Below are 25,623 nucleotides of genomic sequence, written 5' to 3'. Positions count from 1 at the left end.
GGGGTGGGGTGGGGGAAGTTTGTGTGCGACCAGAAAAGTTATTTTATGTACTTCGCAATACAACCCATTCGCCAACACTTGTAACCATGGGAACAGTACTGTTATGAATGTTCTCTTGACCCAAATTGAACAGTATATTCCCGAGTTGCTAAATTGCTGTCTGTACAGTTTTATTTTTACATCACTTTTACTTGCTGAGAAATAACTCTCATCAGCTAAAATGGCAGCATGGACTTGTTATTCTAAGACACAGACCATATTGAATCAACATATTTGAAATAACTCCAAATTCAATAAGAAATCATCATGATTTTCATTGACCCAAGTATTAAAGCTGTTCACAATGTATTACAAATTTGCCAATAATATAGACATGATCTTTGGGTGCCCTGTGTTGTTTGTCTGGAGGTTATTTTGAAATTTGATTGTTTTGCATTCATTGAGAAAGAACGACCTCTATTTGCTCCCTTGTCACAGCGAAATTCTGTCTATCAGTCATCTTGGACCGTTATAGTTGAACATTGAATCTCTGGGGTGAAAACCGATAAATGACTACTGGTAGCTTCATAATTTTTCTTATGAAATGAGGATTCTACATAAAAAAAATTCCTTTTGATATGTTAAAACATTAGAAACTGCTAACAATGCAGCTATGCTCTTATACCAGTTATTTTTTGGAAAAATGACCCTATAAGCATAGAAAGGATATCAATGAAAGTGGCTGGATACCTGGAAATATTAACCTGCAGAGTCCTGTTTTCTCGCCAAACTATGAAATATCAATAACAGTATGCTACAGTCATGCTTTGTCTGTAGGGAGGATATCTCCATGTCCCACCCACTTCTGAGTTCTTGCACTAGGGATGGTGTTATAGACTACTTGAGGTATGGTTCCAAAGCTTCAGTCGGGGCCTTCCGGAAGCAGGGGTTATCAAGTTTAACTTCTAGTAAGATGTAACTGAGGGGTGGGTGGGGCAGATATGTCATGTTATGAATTTGGCACATCTTTGAGAATGCATGCTTCTTATTATTCAGAAAACATCGAGGAAGCAGAGAAAGAGAGAAATGAAAGAACAAACTGAATAAGCAACTAGTCACAATACAACTTTAATTTGCAATATCGTTTTCAAATGTACAATATATATTTATGATAGTCTCATGTACAAATAGCAAGGAAATATAATGTGCATCCATTCTGAAAGTTACGAAAACCATAAACCACCACCTCAAGGAAGCGTTGATAGTAATAAAGCTTTGCAGAAAGTTTTTGGAAAACACAACTGCTTGTTTATTATCAAGTTTGTTTCTTCTCATAAACTCATTAAAGTAAAGCAGTCTACTTCTTTGGATAATTCGTTCCCTGTTTCGCGTACCGACGAATAATCATAATAAATACATCACGGTCCAAATCACTTCACCTTTTTGCAACTGAATGCTTGATCACAAATAAAATATTTTTAAGCAGTCTACTAGTTTTAAGTTACAGACAACAAATTATTTTTTATTGCTGTTCTAATTTTAAAGGATGTAGAACAGTTTTAAGGGCAAATAGATGTTTCAAAAGCATTCTCACTACGTAACAAAAAACAAAAAAAACAATATTCGTCAGTAAGCGAAACAAGGGACCAATTAATCCCAGACTACTCACTGCGGTAGTAAAACAGACAAATTCTTGGTTTCTAAATTATTACAACCCAGACTGAATTACAACCCAGACTACATTGCATATTTAATAGAGCGTTAACATGTTATATCAGATCTTGTCATCAACACAGTTCAGCAAAATAACCAATGTACTCACAGTAACTGCTAATGCATAAGAAGTCAGTATATTGCTATGTCTATACTATTGTTCAATACAAAACAATTGAAAACATAGAAAACTGTCATGAGCAACACAAAGTAGTTTCACAAATCCTTCAACACAATCTCAAAATTCTATTCCATTTGTAGAAGTTTTGACTGTATTTTTGGTTCTGGGTGGGGAGGGGGGGGGAGGGAGGATGAGGTGGGGGGAAAAAAATCACATTTCTTCATAGCAATGAGTTACCACCACTCCATGATCCAAGTTGTTTAATGCTAGCATACAAAGTAAGATCAAATCAATGTGGTTGTAACCGTTTCAAGTTCTGAGGAATGTAGACTAATCAGAGAGACTGACTAAGTCATAATTGCTTCAATCCACAGATGTGTGAACTCCTTGGGGAGATAGGTACAGCACAAGAAATATAGGGGAGTGCATAGTTGGCTCTGCAACCCACTGACTCACCAACTGAACAGGCTCCATCTGCATTTAATGGTTCCTAAATTCCCCCCCCCCCCCCCCCCCGCCACCAAACACACTAGTTTGGATACCCTGTCCTGTCACAAACCACTTTCTTTTATCTTAAACCATTCCACCTGTGATTCTCACATGCATACAATGGCGTAAGCATTGCAATGAATGTAAGACCAGCAAAAATTCAGTTCAAGATGTAGGTACCTGTACACACACTTGGGTAAGTATTTCCTGTACAAACCAATATAAGCTACAAAGAGGTTTGTCAGTTTTGTTTTTACCACATGAGATACCAACCAAGACCTTTGGAAAAACATTACAAATAAAAGTGGATGGACTAACAAACGCAGTAATCAAGAACAATTCTATATGAAGTTGCACATAGTAGATTATCAAACCAAAACAAAATATGACAATTTAGGTCACGGGATAAATAATTATTAGAATATCATATGCGATAAACATTGTTAATGCAACAGTAGAGCAGCTGTACTGGATGCTTAATATGTTTCAATGCCCGGTATTATTACCATAGAAGAGTAAAGAAATTCACATGGACAACAAAAAAATGAGTGTCAAAAAAAACGGGGAAAAAAGAAAAGTTGGTCAATACTAACCAATTATTATCTTTGGTGTTTGGAAAACATCACACAATACACACACTCCACTCATACATAATGCTATCATCAGAAGGAACAAACATTAAAAGGGCAAAAAGTAACCTATCTTTTATATCCATTGAATGTGAGGAAAGACTCAGACGGTTGCCATCAAATGAAGCATTATAGATCAAAGCACAAAAAACGTGACTGTAACCTCACTGAAATGTTGTTTAATACTCAATCTAATTGTAGGAGGCATTAAAAGAAGCAGGAACATCAGTAACTTGGTTTTCATCACAAATTTACTGGATATTGTATCACTTAAATCCCTCCCCACCCCCCCCCCCCCCCCCCACCCCCTCTCTTCCTATATATCTTGGTTTTCAATTTCATCAAATGCAATACCCCACAAGTCCAAACAGGGAGGTCTTTATTTCACACAATGAGATGATCATTTTGATGATCTCTTAAGGTAGTCATCTCAAAGGCATCAAGCTGTATAGTGAGGTGCTGTTATAAACTTACAGTATGATTTGTAGGACTTGTGCATGATCTTGAGTATTCCAGTCATACAGTATTTCCTCCCACAAAGTGTCCCAAGCCAATGATCTGACTCGTCACGAAAATCATATATCCCCCCCTTTAAACAGTAGTAGTACAAGCAGTCAAAAAACATTTTCAAGTGAACAATGAAACCCTTGTTTACCATAGGTTATTGCTATGTCAGGTAGTCCTCTAACCAGAACTTGACATAGTAACCGCCATAACCACCCTTACTATTACGCTGTTGACACACAATGATCATAACCACAGACCTCTTCTAGATGCAGTATATACCCAGAAACAATAAACTGTATTGTCTACAGAATATATGCTAATATACATAGGTAAGTATCTTTGATACCAGCAGAGGTATCCTATAAACTGTGCAGAGCTCTCCTCTCTCTGTTCAATAACAAAACATTACCCAACATCTGTGACATCAAAGTTAGAAACCAGAACCTGGTTTATAATACTGGTATCATGTCTGCGAAACGATCTCATAGAGTAACTTAAGTCTTGGCTACAACAGACATATTTATCCACTGGCTGAAGTAATGAGACAACCTGATGATGGGCAAGATCAAATTTTGAAGAAATTAATTAATGTAAGGGTAGTATTATTATTCAAACCAAACGGGATAATCAGATTGGCTAACATTAAGCCGGAATAATCATGGGTGGCTAGAACTAAGCCGGGATAATCAAGGGGGGCTAAAACTAAGGTTGTATACCTTGCATAGAGTTGTATTTTAATATGACAGTACTATCCAATCTAACACCTGCTAAACTGATTCAGCTAGGTTATTTCCAAAATAACGCATCTACCACTTTGGAAGATATTCAGGGTTACGTTGTATTACAGTTTAGTAAAAACAAAATTTCAAGCAAGGCTGCCTTTCCCATTCCAACGGCTAGTTTCATTGACAAACATGTCTTCATCTAACCTTCAGCTTGAAGTTCTTTAAGCCATCAGTAAACATAGCTTCACACTTGCAATTGTCACGGCAAAAGATCTCTTTTAGTGCTTCATCTGAGAGAAATACCTCAGAATAAAATGACAAATGCCTACATACATCTTGATGATAAGCAGAATTATGAATTCACAATGTCAGCCAATTATCATATCAAATTGCAAACATTTTGTTGTGCAGCTACCTTGATAAATTATCTATAAAACTGAAGGGTTGACTAAATAACATAATGGAAGAAGAAGAGTTTTAAGTCCAAGTGATTGTTCAGCTGAATAATATTTACTTTTTAAGGCACATTTATTAATGTAAATTTATCTTATCTGTATTCATTGCTATCCTAGAAGGTACATGTGTAGTACCCTATGCCATTACTTAATGATAGGAAAACGTTCTCATTAAAAAATGTTGTTCCTATATTTGTGCAGAAAATAGAACATTAATTTACTCGGATACAAAATAAGCTGCCAATGTTGCAGCTTGTCCGTGTGTTTTAAACTTTTTGTGTTTTAAAATTTTTCTTTTATCATTATTCCATATAAACTACATGAGACTGCTCGTGATGGATCAAACTGGTTCTTAGATCCCATCTTGCAGTTGGTCGTTTGCGATGGATCAAAGATCCTACAATGCCAAACTGGTTTGTGACGGATCAAATTGGTAAAATAATCCAATGAGCACTGCAGATGTAGCCGCTTGCTTGTCAATGGATCATTTATTGATAATTACAGACTACAATGCAATTGCTTGTGATGGATCAAACAGTTTTGAACTTACATGATCCCCACAATGTAACTACATCTGATGGATCAAACTAGTGATTACCTTCTTACGATCCCTTTCACATTCAGAGTCAAACTGTTACAACTATCACATAATGCAACAATATATATACTTCTGATGGATCATATTGGTTATACCGTCTTATTTTATCTATTTTTCCCTCTTTTTATTCTGGCAAGACTAATTGTGACTGGTGGGATGAACTGTCATCCCCTGTACTGTTCAATTGAAAGACATTGCAGAATAAACTTTAACTGCAAGTTTTGTATTCTACAATTTCTTTCCTTCTTAGGAAAGTAGGATCCACTGTGTTAAAGGCTATGATATGAACTAACATTGTTCACATACTAACAATGGCCATAATCTAAACTATCCCTGACTAACACACAAGGAAGTAAAATTTGCCTTGAAATGCCTTTTCACAGCTCATCAGGCAAGTAATGCTGACATCAACACTCATATTAGATATGAAATGATTTTCAGATAGCTCAGTATCAATTCTCTCTTTGTAATATTATGAAAATCACAAAGAGGAACTCTGCAACCAAACAAGTTTTCAGACTGCTTAAATATTTTCCTGTATTAGCCGAAATGTAATGGCCCATAACAGGTTTTTTCCTATCCTAACATCTATACTCTTTGGGGAGGGGGCGGAACGGGGCTCCTTCTACATACCGGCCCAATCTATACTTTCAGTGGGTGACCCTTGGAAAGGGAAATGCTTGAAGACATTTTTGATTTGCAAGTCATCTTGCTCAGTTCGTGATTCTTTCTCCCAATAGACAGTCTCCTCAAACTCTTCGCTGTAGTCCTGCGGGATGTACAGCATGTCCGACATGACGTCTCCGTTCGCAAGATTCGCATTCTGATCGAGTGAGACCTTCCGGAAAGCCATGAACTGAAGGTGATCGTCGTTGTGAAACCGCCATCGTGAGAATCCGATGGACTCGATGGCAGTCTTCCAACTTTTCATCATCTCGGTTGAGTTGCACTGATTGCCGGCTTTAGGGGTGATGACGATCAGGAGACCGTGTAATTGAAGTAATTGGTGGGCTTTCTGACAACAGAGCCACCGCTGGTACGGCGATGGGAAATAGGACAGGAGTAATGAAAATACGACAACGTGAAAGCACTCTCGGGGTAAGGTGGTGACGGGGTTCTTCAGCATCTGAAGGTATCGGTTGACCGTGTCCGAGTAGACCTGTAGCGGCTCTTGAAGTTGGAGATTCAGGAAATCGCATTTGTAGACGCTCTGCGGAGAGAATGCATAAATTGGCATAACAAAGTGATTGTTTATAATTAAAAGAAGCCATTTTTAATTTTTCAACTTCACAGGCTCATTACTTAACGTTCACTTAATCTGAGATAGTTAAGGTATTCATGAACAACTGTGGGCATAGCTTTGTGGTGACTTTTTCAACCACCAATTAAAACCTGACATGGTCAGGTTTTGTGGAATATGTGGGGCTGATCGATGCCAATAATACAGTGTCAGAAAACTGTGAAGGGAAGTGGTACGACCCAATGACATTAAAGAATAACCACAGTGAATTGCATTTTCTCCGGTTGTTTGAACCAGAATCAGGAAATTATCAATCCTACAAGCAATATAAGTTCATAGACATTTTAACACACACTTTCTTTAAATTATTAACTACTACTATTGTCAATTTCCATAGGTTGCTAATGCAAAGTATTTCCTTAATGCCCTAATGTCCTTAATGTATTTCAAGATTTTCTCCTCTCCTTTCATGATGAATGTTTAGGAATGCCTAAGTTTGAGTCTCTAAAATTCAAGTCCAAAATCGATATTTGGCAAAGATGTTATTACACAATAGTTTGGAAGGACACACTATAAGAGCAGAGCTCGACTGTACAGTATTTTCGCCCCATAGGCTAAAATAGCATTGACAAAGGTGAATGACCATTCAAAAGTTACTTACAGTTACTGCTGGAGATATGTCAATGCCTATAGATAGGAATTCTGGGTAGTCGAGAAATGGATTGAAACAGCTGCCTACATCCAGTAATCTCAGCTGACCGGAGAATGGTAGAGATCTGTCAGAAAAATCAATTATGAATGTAAAACTCTCTATGAGAAGAGGATTGGTACTGATGAGTAGATTTACAGTAACAGAACCTTAAAGCAATTTGCAATTTAAAAAATTTGGAGCAAAATATTTGAAATATATCGACGACACTCAAAAGTACTCAGAGAGAGTTTTGTTAAATATGAAACTGCAGTACGGTACATACAAGTATATTTTTTTTTGGGGGGGGGGGGGGGATGGGGGTCCGGATGGGGAGAAGAAAAGATTTGCAAAGTCTTCACTCTGTAGTCATAAAATGACTGTGACATGGATCTTAAGAAAGAATGCTTCACTGCAGACACATACTGTAGCATACAGTATGAAGGTTTGCATAAAAAACTCATTACAATACTATTATCATTCTACCAACCATTGAGCATCATCAAGGTATCATTTTTCAAAGGAACTGGCACTTTCATCACTTAATTCAAGTATCATCGAGTAATTAGCCATACAATCCAGGTTTTCTGACACCTTACAGGCTCCCTAAAACCCTTGATGCGAGGCCTCCAGGGTGCATAAGTCACAGGAAATTTAATTACCAAAGGGTGTTGCAATAACACTACCCAATCATGATCTCAAATACTTTGAATGTCTTTTGCCGGAGGAAACTCGACAGCTAGCAATTTCCACCAGAGAAGAAACAACCACTACTTGACTTTGAAACTCTCTCTGAATATCTTGAGCAATTTTTGTGCCAAGGAACTCTGACATTTTCAAGAAGTTTGGTTGTGCCCACCTGCTCCCTAAAATCATCTAGTGTAGCTCGAGATGTTGCACTGGTTCAAATCAATACAGAGCTTAATTTATTCCATCAAGAAATGGACCCAACTGTAAAACGTCAAACTCTGTATGCATGTAGATCAACAACAATAACCTGTAGCACTTTGTTCGGTTCATGGCATCTTGAGTTTTACGACCCTTGTCAGGCATGTTTACGTATTAGTCTGATCAATAGCTTTTAGTTTGAAAAGAAAAATGTCTCACTGCAAAACAAGGAATAAACTATTGTGTCATTCCAAGACAAGGAAAGCAATGTTTATGTCCACGGGTATATTTAACTTTTTTTTTCCTCCTGAGAATGAAAAAGTTGTGTTTTTGTTTTAATTTGCTAATCACCTGTCCATCATTGTATCATCCTCCTGTCACGATTTTAATTAAAAGCTTGCCAACATTGAAAACTTAAGGCTAAGATTGATATACAGATAATACAGTGAGCCTTTCCCATAAAAAAACCCTCCAAGAGTGTTACAGGATACTGTTACTGTAAATCAGGTTATTTTACTAAAGTAGATATTTGTTGAAGGCAAATGTTTATCAAGTCTGTGATACTGTGCAGGAGCAGCATAACAGTTTATGGCAGGTTTGAATATCAGTTCAAACCACTGAGGCAACAACTGTACTGTATGTATGCATTGCCATTGACTTACAGTGATGGTAAACAGCACACGCTATTAGGATAAGCTTTCGACATAAAGCATCAAGCTGCATTTTTTTATGTTGAGTTTATCACAATCTGATGCAAATCTGTTAGTGAACCACAATTTCAATGGGGATTGTTATCTCTTCAGGCAGAAAATTGCCCCTTTTTTTCTACAGGCTAATGGCAAAATACACCAGCATGAGCCAGCAAATATGCCAAATTTTCCAGGTCTCTGGAGATATCCACATATTAAGTAGGTTTGATCAGAATAACACAGAGAAACCACCCATTGGAAGTTGCACTTGGAAACGTGCAGCTACAATTTTGTTTGCAATTTCCATCTCCCACAAAATAATCACTTCTATGGCTCATCTGTGTCAGATAGACACAAACAAGTTTTTTTCCAGCTATGGTGTAACTGTAGCTATGCGTAGTCGGTCGCACTTACATTGTGTTGTACTGTGTTGATATCCTCTCCAGGGCATCTTCAGAGGCTGTCTTAGCACTCACACCGTTTCCGTGAAGACCATTTTTGCTATTGCACAAGACCGATGGCTTACTGGTACTAACTTTATGCTGGAAGTCCCTTCTCCTTCTATCCTTCTGTAACGTCTGCGCTAACCCGCCATCGAGGAAATATTTCATACAGGTCTGATGCGACCACTTGATCCGGTCGTCGGGATGATCCGTCGACCAGTGTTCTTGCGCGAGATGTTGCATCGCACATGCATACTGTCCTAAGCTGGCCTCGTCCTCGCAATGACGTGTCCAGATTTGATCATAGTCACCATCCGCTGTAAAGAAAAGCGAGCAAAAGTTGAAGGCCATACAAAGGCAGAAAAAAATTTGTTTGGACTGGTTGCAAAATGTGAATGGGGATCTGAAATGAAGTCACACAAATGTAAAAATTACCCCAACACAGTCATGTTTAGACTGTTGAGCTTTCACCACTCAGTCTCAGAGCCCACAAAAATATCAGCTGATTATTCTGATGATGAAGAGTGAGATTAATGACTCACTACAGAAGCAAGTGGTTTATTTGAACACAACAAGTCAATAAACTACATCTCCATATGATATGTTTCTATGACTCATAATATCCAGGGTAGTCAGATGGTAGGGTGATGAATGACCATGGATGACTTGATGGTAGATTTCATTGTACATAAAGGAAGTATTGGAAGAGAAAAATGATTCAGCTGCTCTTTAGCATGGCGCACAACCTGGATTACATTTTTATAGCCTAGAGAACTTAACATTAGCTGTGTAAAACTGAGCGGGTGGGTCTATCTGAAATGTAAAATGGTTGAATGTCTTTCTTTTCCTTAAATCTATATACAGCATCCATTAGTGGTGGCTTACTGTATAAAGCAGTCACTATGATGCTTACAGCCACCACAGCCACTTTCCAATAAGCTATCTTAATCTAAAGGCCAATGTCAAGAAAGTTTCAAGGACTATCAAGGAACAAAGTCAATGGCATAGTTATTTCTCTGAGTTCAAGACAAATATCAATCTTCAAGAGGAACTCAAATGTCAGCAGTTATGAAAGCAAAGCCATTTCCTCTAAAGAATGCTTGTAACAGGCCAGCCAACAACCAGTTAATTATAGCCATTTAAAAATAGAAAAGGCGGAAAGATCAAGACACACTATACAGTTGAGCTGATCTGTTCAGGAATGTAATGTAAAATACTGCAGTCAAAACAGAATTTTTTGCTTTGATACTGTGTGGTTTGCCAAGGCCAAGATCTCTGATACATAATGATAGAAAATAGAAACAACGAAATACTTTACTTCACAGCCAAAAAAATATGTCACTTGAATAATACAGTATGTTGTAGGAATTAAGCATCAATGAATGCCTAAAATTAAAACGAAATCAACACAAAAAAGCATGCTGTAAAGATTTAGAAAAGAACTGTAAATAAAAGCTTGAATGACTCACTAATTTAAACTTAGATCCATACAGTATAGAATTCTGTGCAGGGGAACTCTCAAGTTGCAGCCTTAGCAACAGCATGTGTACAAGAGTACTTAAAGTTTGACTTTTAACCTTTACTTTCATCACACCATAGCTGTGTAAATTAGATAACAATACGTGTGTGTGATTGATTGCAGACACAACCTGGGCAGGTGAACAGCTACTAAATTTAAACATAAATACTCGCGGCAAGCATTGTATCTTGTCTCTTACGCTGAAACTAGTGATTTGAATTTTGTTTTTCAAACTTAAATACAGTATAGGATCAGAAATTAAAAATTTGCACTGCACACATGGTTGTCAAGTTCTAGCTTCATGAACTGTAATGGGCAGTGTTTTCTAATGTGAACCAGCAAAACAAGAATTTGCCTGTCTCACAGTGATATGATTTGCAAATCATTCTCACATTGCCTTTAAAATAGCCCATTGGGGGGGGGGGGGGGAGGGGGCGGGATATATGGGAGATGTTATTCACACCAATTATTGCTGTAGCTGCTACATTTGAATTTCTGAGAGAGTTCCCCAATATTTGCTGTTGCAATGTTTTATATCATGGACACTCCCCTTATTTAATAATTCACTACATAGCAACTGCTAATTTTAGCCTAGACCCTTGATTCAAGTTTGCACAAACACACAATTAACTTTTCACCAATGAAGCATTTCAAAAACCCTGGAGACAGGGAAGCATTTTTTCCCATCTGATCATTACAAGCAAATTTTTGCAACGATCAAGCCAGATGTTTACGAGTCGCTAAAATGAAAATGAGCTCAGTATTGGGTTCATCCTGTTTTGAAAATTCGATGTGCAGTAGTGTACACAAGAGAAAGTACCCTACTGAATGCAAATAAGGAAAGCAGGCAGATCTAATCACCCAGCTTACTTGCAGATTGGACAGTTTATCGATTCACGATCATCCACATTACCTTGAATTTTACACTATAAAGGATATGGATAAACAGTTAGTAGATGCTTCAAAGTAAACTAAATTGCGATGGGAAGATAAGAAATGTTCCCCTTTTGAATTTCATTTACTGTGGTTAGTTTGAGGATAAAGACTAACTAAATAGGCTTCAACTGTCTGTTAACCTGGTCTTTAAAAAAGTTAAAATAGATCTCTAGGAATATTGGTCGGATGCTCCATAGACTGACTTTGAGAAGGATTTTGTATTTTTAAGTTTACTTAAAGTAACTGTTCAGGAATATTCAACTACTGTATGTTGTTTGGTAATGATGGATGCATACTGATTAATAACAAGAATGGTCATATTAATGACATTACTTCCCAATCTATCATCACAAATTTAAGACAATGTCACAACTTCAACAATGTCAATTTTTTCCTTTTTCTATGTCAAGTTCTGCTAAATCATTCATCATGCCTTTCTGAAAATGAACTGTCTAGATTTTCTGCAAATCTGCTTAAATTAGAAAAGGCTGGGTTAATTAATGTCAGCACGATTCGACAACAAAGCAAACTCCCGTTGCAATGACTTATGAAAGGGAAGTTTGCACTTAGGATGATTAGACCAGAAAATGGTTTATCAGAGTCACATTTGATTCCGATCAGACCTATAAATTACGGGGGGGGGGGGGGGGGGGGGGGAATAAAAGGAATCTAAGACGAGCAAAATTTGATGAACTGATCATACCAATGTGTGGCTTAATCAAGCAAAGGCTCCGATAAATTGTGTAATGAATCACACAGATTCAACTGAAAGTTAAAGCTCCACTGAGCTCTATGTACATTTTATTCATGTCCTGTAAGTACAAAAAAGCTTTGTCGATGTATTGGTGCGGAAAATAGTTTCAAAAATAACTTAATGTAATTCTGTAAGTACAGAACAGGATCATCAATGCATGAAAGCATTTACTGCCGAGGTGTACGTTTTAATTAAACCAGGTCTTTTTCCTTCTTTAATCAAAGCCTTCTGTTTACAATTGATCTTAACACTAACAGTTTTAGCTAACACTTTTTAGTTAACACTTACACTATAGGTGTTGATTATATATCAAGTTACAGTACGTAATTGACTTTTGACTAAAATTTTGTTGGTAACCTTTCTTTTACACTACTTTTAGTTTTGCTTTTATTTGGACAACTGGGCAAGTAATTTTTTTTTGGCATAAAAAACAACGGGTCTTTTCAAATTCAGCTACAATATTGAACATTAACAGATTTACACACAACATGAACACTAAATTATCCCCATAAATATGAAACTGTTTCACACTGTAAACATTTGATTAACGAAATTTCTTCAATCCTATTTTGCAATCCCTATCCAGGGAATCATCCTTAGATTGGGAAAAACATTATGGGCGTAAATGTGGAAGTTGGTATTAACATGTAAAGGAAAGTTGTTCTTGTCTGGCTTCCAGATGAACCAGAACACAAAATTTCCTGTATGTAACAGTTTTATTTCAAATTTTCACTTGGGGGAAAGTAAAAACATCTTTGATAAAGTAGAGTTTTTGACTTTTTGCATACAGTACTTTAAGAAAGAGACAAATGGCTTAGCGATTCCTTGTCATCTTTTATATTATATGATATGTGACACTGCATTTATTTGCTAAAAATTATATTTAGCTGCTATTGTGGACTGCACATTTCAAGTAACAAAAGTAGTTATTTATTCACTAACAATAAATAAGTTAAAATTAGATTGACTGTACTTAGTCAAGATAAAGACAAGACAAAGAACTTCTTATCATGCTCATTTGACAGTTGGTTTGTACTTTGATACTGGTCTACATGCAACAATACATGTTATCAAGGTTTATCACCTAAAGAACTATAGCTAAACTGTCAAACTTGGTTCTATCATGGAGCTATAAAAAGATGGTTCTATCTAGATTACATTCAATCATTATTTGCTCTCTGGCCAAAGTCACAAACTCTACAAATGTTTTGAATGGTGTCCATAGGGGCAGGAATGGATAATAATCAACAAAGAACAAATGTCCCTGCTTCGTTGATTTTGAATTGGCGAGTGATGTGAATTAAAAGGTTAACATATAAATGTAGCTCAATACAGTAAAAGATGATGCAATAGTGGTGGATGGCTTCATGTTCAGTAACTTCATTACAAAATGTTAACTGTAACACTGTCATCTAAATATCCTTTCTTTTTCTAGATCCCTACAGACTTTTAATACTGTGTTAATACTTGCACATAAAACTTGTCATGTGTTTTTCACTGAAGTCTTCTCAGTATTGCACAAAAGATTCCTATCTGAACTTGGTTAAGTGATGCTGGGTTTGAATTATTTGAAGTATACAGTAAACAAAGTTTTCAGGTTATAATGCACACAATGCACAGAGCACAGAGTTAGGAATGTGGTGTAAATATGTGGATGAACCTAAATTATAGATTTGAACATGACTTCATGAATAAGACTATTAAAATATTCAACACCTTCATAACCTTTCAACAAGATCTGGGCTACTGTAAAACTTGGGCTGGATATCCACAACTTTAACATGATTGCCACCAGCACAAGTTCACACACATTCAAGTTTGCCATAATATTCCACTAATTGGTTGGAATAATCCATGTAAAGTGTCTCAAAATACAAAGTTGATGTTGCTTTATTTTCACTGTGTCCATCATTGCAGCTAACTATGTTACTAAGTATAAGTTACAGAACGCCCAGTTAAGTTACTGTACAGCACCATTGACATACTTGTAAACAACTTTCTTAGGTTAGACTTATAAAGCCTAGCCCTTGCTTCACCTATGTAAAACTGTTACCTTAAAAGTTTATCTTATCTTCCTGTAACATTATTGGGCCTAGGCTATATGCTATGCCTGTCAACGTACGACTAAGTTACGTTAATACATTTTTTGTGATATAAAATGAAGTCACGAATTCTAACATCATTATGAAAAAGATGAGAAATATTGTATCCCAAAATTGGCAACTACGGCTTAACGATAGTTTAATTGCCTGGCTTAAATTGTATCAAGTTACCCAACAGGTTTTACAAAGTTAGACCTACAGTAATATAGTCTAGGCCTAGTTCTACAGTGAACGTTCAGTTATACTAGGCTAGTAACTGCATAAGACAAAGCCTAGAAGCAGGCAGTTCACAACGTATTATTTACCCGATGAAACGCTGCAGCTATCCAAATCTGATTCTCCAAATGAGTTGCAACTTATTTGGGAAGAATAAGATGGAGGAAAGTAGTCATTCATGTTAGCCTTCAGTAAATAATCCCGACTGAAACATATTCCAGCCATTCGCTGATACAGTAAGATAAGTCCGTGATGAAGGCAGGCTAGTAACCTACGCTGGTGATAATAACATTAACAGTCCGATCCAAGGGAATGGAAATTTCCAAACGGATCCGTGTCACTGTTGCATTCTACTCTGGAAAATATGTGGAAGTCAGTCGATCTCCTCGAACAAAATGAGAGGGATCTTCGTCGAGAACTGAAGTATAATTATTTTGTAGTATATTCTGATAATTGGACATTACTACCCGGTGTTCGGCTAGTCTATTCACATTTGAACAAAACTCGACGTGACTTAACTCAAGTATACAGAAGGCAAACAACACCGCCCGACTCACATATCAATCAGACCATCAGCTGATAACTGTAATTGTCAAACAGCTCAGTACATGTGCGAAAGTGGGCTAGTCCACTTTTTATAGGGGTCGACTTATTAAATAAATTGAACATATTACCTTAGTAACTGTTCTGATCTCCAGTACCATCAAAACTAATTATAAAACGTCAAATAAAATTAAAAAGCTACCAAAATATAAATGTTGCTCTCAAACTGAACATTTTGAGCAAATATCTCAACCAAAACCCCATGGTAATGTTACTGGAAGACTCGTCAAGAAGAATTCTCGGATTGGTTCCCAAGGGGGGTGTGGATATAAATATTCATCACAGAACAATGGCAAGCAACATAACTAACCGTTTTGATTGGTCTAGCGAGCGGTGTGTGACCCGAATAATCAGTTGATAAAATATTTATAAGGCACTGAGTTTGAACTGTTATTGCGTCACACTTAATTCGCAATACCACAAAAAGATTTCATCACATATGGCATGACTTTTTAGGTGTTGGGTCGTGCGTCAACATGATGTTTCCAGAAATTTGTGAAAGAAACACTACCGGATATATTTGTATCCGAACACAAAAGAACATTGTTCTACCATTTCATTCGTGCGCACCGAACACAATTTAGCTTCTGAAGCAATTTTACTGTCTATGTTACAACCAGCCAAATAGTGCACAATTATGGTCAGAAAAGTTTGAGGAGGGTGAGGAAGTGGAAATGGGGATAAGTAGGGGTGGAAATTAATTAACTTTCCTTCCATTTGATATATCTCTCAAAGTCATTCAGCAACTGCATCTTGATGTGGAAAGTACTACTTTATTTTAATTTCATAATGTGTAGCAATCAGGATCGAGCTATACTTGGAAGTTACCAAATCCAAGGAAAAGACCGCTGTCCAACTATGAACGTGCATAAATGGCGTTAATGAACCTATGGCCACGAAATGCTCACAAATGTTTACCCCCACTGACAAAATGAATAGTTATGCACTCCAGAATATATCTAGTGCTTCAAGAGATTAGTTGGCATTAGGTACCTGCTGCCCATATACCAAATTTCAAGGCATAGTCAGTTAATCTCTTTTACAATCTTTTCCTCGACATTCAGACAAATTACTAACTGCTAACTACTCCTATTTCCATTCTCTTTCAGATTGGTTCTAAACAGATCTCTCCTTCACCAAGCAACCTCCCTTATATGATAAAGAAGAAGTATTGACTAAAACACCCTCTAACACAGTTAATCCATATATAAAGACAACCTTCCCCCCCCCCCTCAAATTGGTGAGAATTAAGACAAATAAATAAAAAGAAATAAGAGAGGGGGGGGGGGAGCTTAACAAAAAATTGAAATAAAACTTGAACATTATTATGTAATGCTAAAGCTTCTTGCATGTAATGCAATTGGGACATAATGGTGATTTTTTTATACTTTACCAAGAAAAAGAAAAGTCAGCATGACAATTAAGTGCAGTGTCATGGCTATTAAGTGTGTTTCTGCCATGTTTGCAATGCTTAATACAATCAAACAATAACAATTTCTTTTCCAAGAAAAATCATCTTGGCTGTTGGATATAAAATAAGAGATCAAAGCCACTGCCTCCCAGCCAGCCTCACCTCCATGAAGTGAATGAGATTAATCAGGCCTTTGTTTCACTATTATCCAATCAAATGAAACAATTTTTTATATATTTTTTTTATTAAATGTGAAGCCTGTGAGTCGACCCCAGATGAGGAAATGTCTTTTTAAGCCTAAATCTTACGTTACTTTCCAAATTTCATTATGTACCAGTTGCATTTTGTATTCAATGTAACAATGTTAACCATAAAGCTAATGTAAAGGAGGATATAAGGATATGAGGAAGTCCATTATACCCGAAGGGCATGATGTTCAGTTCTGCACGTTTTTTTTGGCTTTGTCACACAATAAGTAAACAGATTTTTAAACAATGCACCAATTAAAGAGACGAACACATTCCTGTTGACACAGAGAGAGATGGATCTCGAACAAAAGAGTTCACAGGTCAATACTGTAGTCAAGAAGGAAAAATAGAATTAAAATAGAATCCTGTAAAGAGCCAGTATAGTATGTGGTATCATATTTATTATATTGTGTACTATATGGCTTACATGACTGCCTGACATGTTTAAATTTGATTCTTTTGGCAAACTTCCAGTGTCCCCATACCATTTGTTTCAGTTCTAATCAGGTGTAATGTACCTGCCCAATGAACAGTTAAAGGACACCCAAAACGGGGATGTGCTCATGTGAGGTGGTGGGTGGCCATGCCCGGCAGTTCTGAATGCCGCCCATTTCAAACTATTTTTGATGATTAACTTCACAAATTTTATCAAATGACAAAAATATGGTTGACTACTTGGCACAGAAGTTAACTCCAGAATAGGAAAAAGATAGCGCCATTTGCCATCTAAACATACTTCATTTGCCAAAAATTTCCAAAGGGGAGGGAGGGGGGCGCCCCACCCACCATTTAGACCACTCCCTCAGCACATGGATCACACTACTGAACAAATCCGCTCCGGCACTCAAGTATTCCTGAGAACATCCCTGCCAAGATATACGTATACACCTAACGATGAAAATGAAATTTCAGGTAATGTTTGAATAATGAATGTAGTTTGAAGGTTAAACACGAAAAACTACTGATAAAAATCGACCAGTGTTGTTGAAAAGCTTTGCATGGTGAATTGAAGATGAGGTGTTTTGCTAAATGTCAATCTGTTATCAAACATTGCCCGACTTTTAAAAAAGGCAAAGCCCTTACATGAAGCCTCATCGTGGCTTTCTATAAACACACACACACGTTTTTGGTTGACCTAATCCATAAATGTACCTAACAGCATGTAATATCAGTCAAACATAATCTGATAAGTACACAAAATCACTCTCAAAAATGTAACCCAAAGGTTTCACGAATAAAATCTGGCAAGGCAACCCAATCTGTGAGAAGGAGGCCTCACAAGATTACCTGACAATGGATGTATTTCCCTGGGCAAGATTTAATCATAACTAGACTAAATTACACTAAAATGCACTATATAAAGATGACCACAAAGTATATTGCAAGAAACCAAAAATACTTTTCAACCCCTTTTTTTTTCCTTTTTAAATTTTACTTAAATAGCATAGTATTTACAACTTTGTGACAATCTTTGACATTGTATTCAAATGAACTCAATACATATATTCTTTATATTTGCAGAAAGATATCTGGAAAGAACTGGGCACGATTTGGTCAAAACTGGTTTTGAATTGACAGAAGAACTATGTATAACAGATTTTTGTGTCAGAGTTCTTCCTGCAGTCTGTCACACAACACATGTTGCCAAGCAAACACACCTGAACAATGGAGGAGAAGTCACATGGGTAGTAGGAAAATAAATCAACTTGAAAAGAAAAAAGGTGGAAGGTCACCACCAACAGTCAAAGTGAAAACAAAACAAGTTCCTCAGTATAAAACCGGTTTAACAACGAGCACATGGTGCACAATAGCCGGTTTCTATGGCAGGAGCAACGGAGGAACAATAGAAGTTGTCAAGGAAGTTGATAATGCCTTATTTTTTTTTCCATTTTTTTTTCGGAATTGGTTTGGAAGCATTTAGGTCACAGAGTTACTTCACAATGGTCAAGGGTAGAATATTCCAGGTCAGTCAGAACCCGAGTAAAGAGCCCTGTAGCATGAAATTTGAGGGTAGGTGGTTAGGTTTGGACATGCATCTAGCCAGTATTTTTTTACCAAAGAGACGGGATGGAAGGGGGAGAGAATAGAAGCCTATATTAAATAGAGGATGTTGGCAGATTTTATTGTAATCTTAGTGACCAAATGTTGCTTTATAGCGTCACTGATCATATAAATCTTTCTACGATGCAAATATTTCATTGTTTTTTTTCTTTCTTTCTTTTGGAGGGGAACCGGCAGAATAGTGTACTCACAGATTTCATAATACGCTTATTTTGCTAGTTTGTGGAAGATTGCCTTAATTTTTCATTGATCAATAAAACCAAGTACCTTAAACCACCAGATTTACAGTAGATGTCATTTGTAATATATATATATATATACATATATATATATATATATATATATATATATACATATATACATATATATATATATACAGTATATATATATACAGATATATATTTATATCTATATATCTATATATATATATATATATATATTCAATTGGTGAAAGATCAATATCTTCTTGAACTATTCAACTCATTGGATATCAAGAGTTTATTTTTAAAGGCATTTATCTATATATCAGTTCAGTTCTCTTTTCATAACTATATACAGTTCAATCATAAAGTATACATTACCAAATTTAATAGACTAATGTACCAATCGACTAAAGATAAACCATGCAGGGTCCAACCGACGGTGACATTGCAATACGGGATAGGTTCATCAGAAGGTTGCTGTTGACATATGCGATCACCTAAAACCAGTGCATTACTTAAAACCAAAGATAAAGGGACTTTATTTTTAAATCTCTGTTGTTTGAACTCTTTACTTTGTTTAAACAGTCATCTTGTGCCGGTTGGAGTTTTGACAGCAATAGTACTGATCTGGGTCTCAGCGAAGACACCTGAGGCGGAATGCACGTGACCTTCCGTCCGCCGTCCTTGGATGGCTTGGATGTGCATGCATATCTACCTGGCACTATAGGGGATCTCAATATGTATAAATATATACAGGGATGTGCCCAGGATTTCCCAAGTGCCGGGTATACTGATCGCCGTCCTGGGGGAGGGGTCTAAGGGGGAGAGTGTGTCCCCCTCCCCTTTGAGAAATTTTTCGATTTTTGAAGGTGCTCAGATGCCAAATGCTGGCACTTGTGTAGCTTGTTAAGCACATACACAAGTACTAGTTTTGCTAACAATTTACATTTTTTAATTTTTTTTTTTAGTGAAATATATTACATACCTGCACCTGGTAAAAGTTATTAGTATATATATATATATATATATATATATATATATATATATATATATATATATATATATATATATATATATATTTATATCTTCGAGTGCGTCTCATACTTTATTGATTGTAGAGAGATTACTGAAAGTTTCGATCAATACGGTTCAATTAGTAGCTGGTACATGAATGATTGCTGATTGAACTGACTGTTAAAACTCATGTCCTATATTCACCCGACCTCCCCCCCCCCCCCCTTTTTGCCCACTTTTTCTCCAATTAATGTAATGTAAAACTTGTTATGTTAATATGGATTTAATGAAATGTTTCATCATGAAGATGACAGGCTTCTCTAGCTGAAGTTTCATGAAATTGTAGTCGGTTTTTCGTTCCAACCGGAATCAATCACCACGCTGCTCTAGCCTGGGAGACGTCTTTCACTTCTTCGGTACCTGAATGGAGAATGCCGTTTCCTGAGTGGGAGCTGGTCTTGTATTACGCCTGAAACTTGTTAAAGCAATGTGTGTTCCAAAGAATTAACTGCGACACAATTAAAACCTCAAACCGTCCTCTTCAACGTATACGACAACTGGTGTTTGTGAAGAACCGCTAAGAAATATTTTTCTCCATTCAGGAGATATTCTAGTCGTATCTGGGAGCATTCATTTTTCTAAATTTGTGGTGCAATGTACCGTACCACTCAGATCTGAAAAGTTCTTCTGCTTGCAAGTTAGGAATTAACTTTGAAATATTTAAATCTGTGATATCTCTCAAAATGGAATATGAGTTTTCTTAGCTGTTTTGGGGAGTCGTTTCATAATTGACAGTTACCGAGCAATAACATAGAACAATATTGATAGTTGTCATTGTGTATCCTCTAAACTTCTATGGGCTAAGAACAGCATTCCATTCCACAACTTTATGGATCAAATCCTTCCTCTGGCCGTCAAAAAACTTCAGTATCTTTTGTTTTGAGTTTCCATTTAACTCTACTGGTTTTATTATGACAAATATTATTCATTTAATCCCGGAAATTAATACTCTCATTTTTGGGGGGGGGGGGGGGAACATGTATGTATATAGTCGATCAATCGTTGATAGGCAAAATAAAAGTAAACTAAAGTTCTATTCTTATTATGTGTCCAAATCAACACACAAGGAATCTGCTCAGACACTTTCCCTACTCTTCAGTATTTCCACAATCTCAGAATGAGGACATGTCACTGCTTCACTCCTCTTTAATTAAATGTTGCCCTTTAGTCTACGACAGAGGAAAGGGACTGTCCTGAGGAGGAAGGGTGGGAGGAGGAAGGGTGGGAGGAGGAAGGGTGGGAGGAGGAAGGGTGGGAGGAGGAAGGGTGGGAGGAGGAAGGGTGGGAGGAGGAAGGGTGGGAGGAGGAAGGGTGGGAGGAGGAAGGGTGGGAGGAGGAAGGGTGGGAGGAGGAAGGGTGGGAGGAGGAAGGGTGGGAGGAGGAAGGGTGGGAGGCGGAGGGTCGAGAGTGAGGGTCGAGAGTGGTGGAGGTACAGAATAAGGGTTGATCAAGAGGTGTCTGCTTGCAGCTAGGAGAGTATGTACAGTTAGCTAGGTCTCTCTCCATCTACCAATAGAATGACACCATGCAGAATCCAGGGAGCTCTTATTAGCTATTCCTCAATTGCCAAGTATCATATGAGAGTATTTTTTTGCACACGCAACTTTCAATTGAGTTTCGATATTCGCTGGAACGACGGCTTGATCTTGCACGAGTGTCTACCTATGTACATATCAAGTAATTATAACATTAATCCATGCTGTACTTGTAATCACACTGAAGGTGCACCTATGTGTTAAAGTATAGAAAGTTTATCCAAACTTAATACTTTTGTGGAATGTCATGTTTGCATGGCTTTCAGACTCGTCTTATAGATATGTTGACCCAAATGACCTTTGACCTCCACCAATTTCAACAGAGTACTATGCTCACAAAGCAAGGCACGCCCCACGAATTACTTTGTTTGAAGATAAACCAAGCTGTACTTTTGTTGAGGTTTATCAAGTTTAGCAGGTGTCACATACATACTGTACACACACATGCACACCAATTGTCACTTCATCTGTCATAATGATACCCCCCCAAGGGACGAAAAAACAAATTATTCAAATGCGCCATTGCAAGCTCTAAAGTTCTTGACTCACAGCGCAGTGACTTGTATTGCTTCAAGTCTTGAAATCTAATACAAACCTTTCCTCTTCGTCTTTCCCTCGTCGTCAACTTCTGTCCTTCGCTGAAAGTTTGGTTTTTTGCCGCTGTTCGTTTACTTGCTTCGGTCTAAATCTATCAACGATACTTTAAGCACCCACTCTTGGCTTTACGTACCTTCTGTCTTTGAACGAAGAAATATTCCCGTCCTGAAGGACCCTGGAGGTTCTTTGCTGACCTATTCAAAGTTCCTTCAAGTATCCAGTATGACATGTAATACAAGTAACATCCAATATCTTGAACCACTACTTGAGTACATCTTTTTCGTCAACAACCTAGCTCTCTGAAACTGTTCAAAACTTATCCAAAAAAAAAAAAAGTTTCCCCTGAAGTTCTATTTCAAATGATCATATCCTTCAACTGGGTCATGATGTTTAAGTTTCTATGTAAAAGCATCCCCGAGGAAATCTTGTGCTCGTTTCCCCCGACTTTAATTAACTTTCGGAACAATACTATAGCAATATATACGCAGGCAGGATAAGGCAGGATAAGGCAGGATAAAGTGTAAAAAAGAAGAAAATGAAGTGATGCAACTCAAGAGACGGCTGTAAAAACAATAATTTCTTATACTCTTCCCTGTAAGGAACACACTCATCTACAGGTTAATATCTTAGACTGTATCTAAGAATAGAAACTAAAGTAACTCACAAATCTGCAAAGTGTGGTGTCGGTAAAAAAGTTGCAGACAGTACACATATACATACATACACATATTCTGTATGTATTGTGTGTGTGTATGCGTGTACGTATGTGTATATGTATGCACTTGTTTGCACTTAGACTGAGGACTTGAACAAAGGAATTTCAACTCCACAGATGCAATTTGTAAAGATATTTTTAATGTTTGGGTTATTGTTAACTTTAGGGTACCTGGATTTGAACAATGGAAAATGGGGCCCTCAGTCTGAATGTAATACACACTTATGTGTATGTGTATTAGGTATGTATGTGGGTATGCGTGCGTGCGTGCATGTGTGTGTGAGTGTGTGTATGTATGTTAGTATATATGAATTTGGAAGGCTATCATAACATTTCATTTAGAGTTTTGTGAGCTTTCAGTCCAAAGTATAAGAAAATTGTGTCCCAAGAAAATAATTTCATTTGAAAACCTTTTGAAGTTTATGTCTGCTATCATCATTGCAACTTTAGGTACCTCCCACTCAGAAAGTATTACACACAATGTTTTCAGAAATACATCAATTTTTCCTTTTAATAACTTTTATGTGACGTCATATTCCCACAACATGCATGGTCATAATTCAATGCTAATATGCAGCTTAAAGTGCACAAAGTGGCAAACAACAGTTGTTTACCAAAATATTCCTCAACTTGTCCAAACTCCATCCCTGTCCACCTCACCCCATTGGTGTATATATTCACCAATCCTGAGTACTGTTTGTAGATCTTGTTTACTTGTTTGTTTGCTTGATACTTGTGCCCTATTAGACTTGAGAGCTGTTTGTCAGCTGAAGATCGTTTATTCTATAGAGCAGAGAGATCTGTCGATAAAAGTCTTCCCTGGGAGTCCATCGGTTAAATAAATCCCTGGTATTCCTCAACTAAATGAAATGATATTAATATACCAACTTTGTTTGGGTGAAAAGTTTTTTTTTATATATTCTTTGTCTAGTGTCGGCTCCCTCTTCTTCCCATTACAACTCCATGCGATGATCCTGGGTAAAACACTGGCGTTTATCAAGCCTTCCATTTTCAATGAACCTTCAAAGAATTGCATACATGTGTGTGTAATGGTTGCACAATTCCTTCTCGCAGGACCACCACTTAATGTCCCCATTGGATCTGATCAATTTCTCAAATACCTTGAAAGTGCAGTACACCATTAATCACCACTGCCATGGAGCCATGTGAAGAGCAAAGTTGTTTTAAGACCATTGGAGAAAAAAAAAGCATGAAACCACATATCCCCAATTTGCAAACCAGAGAAACCAAACCCACAGAAGACTCTGTGCATGTAAACAACACTGCACATCAGTAACTTTACATATGTCCATATTAGCACACTTCCTTATAATGTTTTTTTAACCAGGAGTGGAAATGGGTTGTGTGGTGGACACTGAAACCGCTACACGAAACCTTAAACTGCTACATTTAGCCGTTCCTGTTCGACACCTCAACATCCCAACAATTAGGTCAAGAAATTTACTGAGATCTGTTTAATATGCATGTAAAAACAGATTCGCAAAGTTTCCCACCTGGAGCAGAAGGTAATAAACTGCGGTGGTATTCCAGACGAAATGCTCACTATTGACAGATTATTTATGATTTAATCATCTCTAGGTCATCAAATTTATCTTGGTGTCAGCTACGAAAACATGTTTTATGAGTTTAATTATCAGAAATTAACATCATGCTTAAAGTGTCCTAACTTGAACTTTAGGAGACAAATTGCAAGCCTCACGCATACATAAACAACTCCTCAAGAAGAATGAATTAAAAACAAAGGCACGTAAACAAAGTTTGTTATTCTATATTCATAAACAAACCTATACCTGACCCATCGTCTCAATAACATGAATCTCTTTGAATCTCTTCAGTGTATATGATATTTAGTTTCATTTGTTTTGCAATTTCAGTTTATTTAAGAAATTTGAAATGAGAAAGGAAACTAAAAATAAAAAAAATTAAGGAAGTACTGTCATAGTTAGTAAAAAAAAAAAAAAAAATTGTACAAAGACATCAAATATAAACAAATTTTGAAAGAAAAGAAATGTTATAACAATAAAGGCTCTAATACTACAAATTGGATAATAGGGCAGCTCCCTATATATATATAAATAAATGAGTTTCTACAAAGGGGTATTCTAAAATAGGTCCCGAATTATACATAGTGTTGTTGCACCGAGAGGTTTTTAGAATGTAGGGGATGATGGCTTCTACAACTATAAATATTCTTTGCAAATCATTTATCTTTTCATCATTTCGTGTAGTAGCAGCTACAGTAGTAAAATGAATCATCTCTGATGATATATTATGCACTGTACAGTATTTATATCTCGAAACTGATAATTTCCGTAAAATGTGTCCACCGTATACCACAGAGAAGATCAGTAGTAACTTATGAATAACATGACAGCTTTGTTAATAAACAAGACCTATGAACCATTCATTTTTTATAGGAGCTGTTGGTATATATAGAGATAGTTTATCTCCTCCATCATAAATT

General features: G+C 36.9%; 1 protein-coding gene across 2 annotated transcripts in view; it reads right to left on the bottom strand.

Annotated features, from left to right (window-relative positions):
- Positions 1–1,083: 1,083 nt before the first annotated feature.
- The window catches only part of LOC139961592 (S-adenosylmethionine sensor upstream of mTORC1-like), a 62,434-nt gene continuing 37,894 nt past the window's right edge, over positions 1,084–25,623 (bottom strand). The window contains exons 1-4 of one of the 2 annotated variants that reach the window (XM_071960903.1): positions 14,781–15,241; positions 9,136–9,481; positions 7,118–7,232; positions 1,084–6,426 (exon numbers count right to left, since the gene is read on the bottom strand). In XM_071960903.1, coding sequence (XP_071817004.1) covers positions 5,842–6,426; positions 7,118–7,232; positions 9,136–9,481; positions 14,781–14,916 — 1,182 coding nt within the window. In that variant the 5' untranslated portion in view covers positions 14,917–15,241 and the 3' untranslated portion in view covers positions 1,084–5,841. Of the gene's footprint in view, positions 6,427–7,117; positions 7,233–9,135; positions 9,482–14,780; positions 15,242–25,623 lie in introns of those variants that run through there. The other variant, XM_071960904.1, reaches the window with a different exon arrangement.

This window comes from Apostichopus japonicus, chromosome 20 (assembly GCF_037975245.1).
Source record: "Apostichopus japonicus isolate 1M-3 chromosome 20, ASM3797524v1, whole genome shotgun sequence".
NCBI classification, from domain to species: Eukaryota; Metazoa; Echinodermata; class Holothuroidea; order Aspidochirotida; family Stichopodidae; genus Apostichopus; species Apostichopus japonicus.
This window is presented reverse-complemented; position numbering and strand designations above follow the sequence as displayed.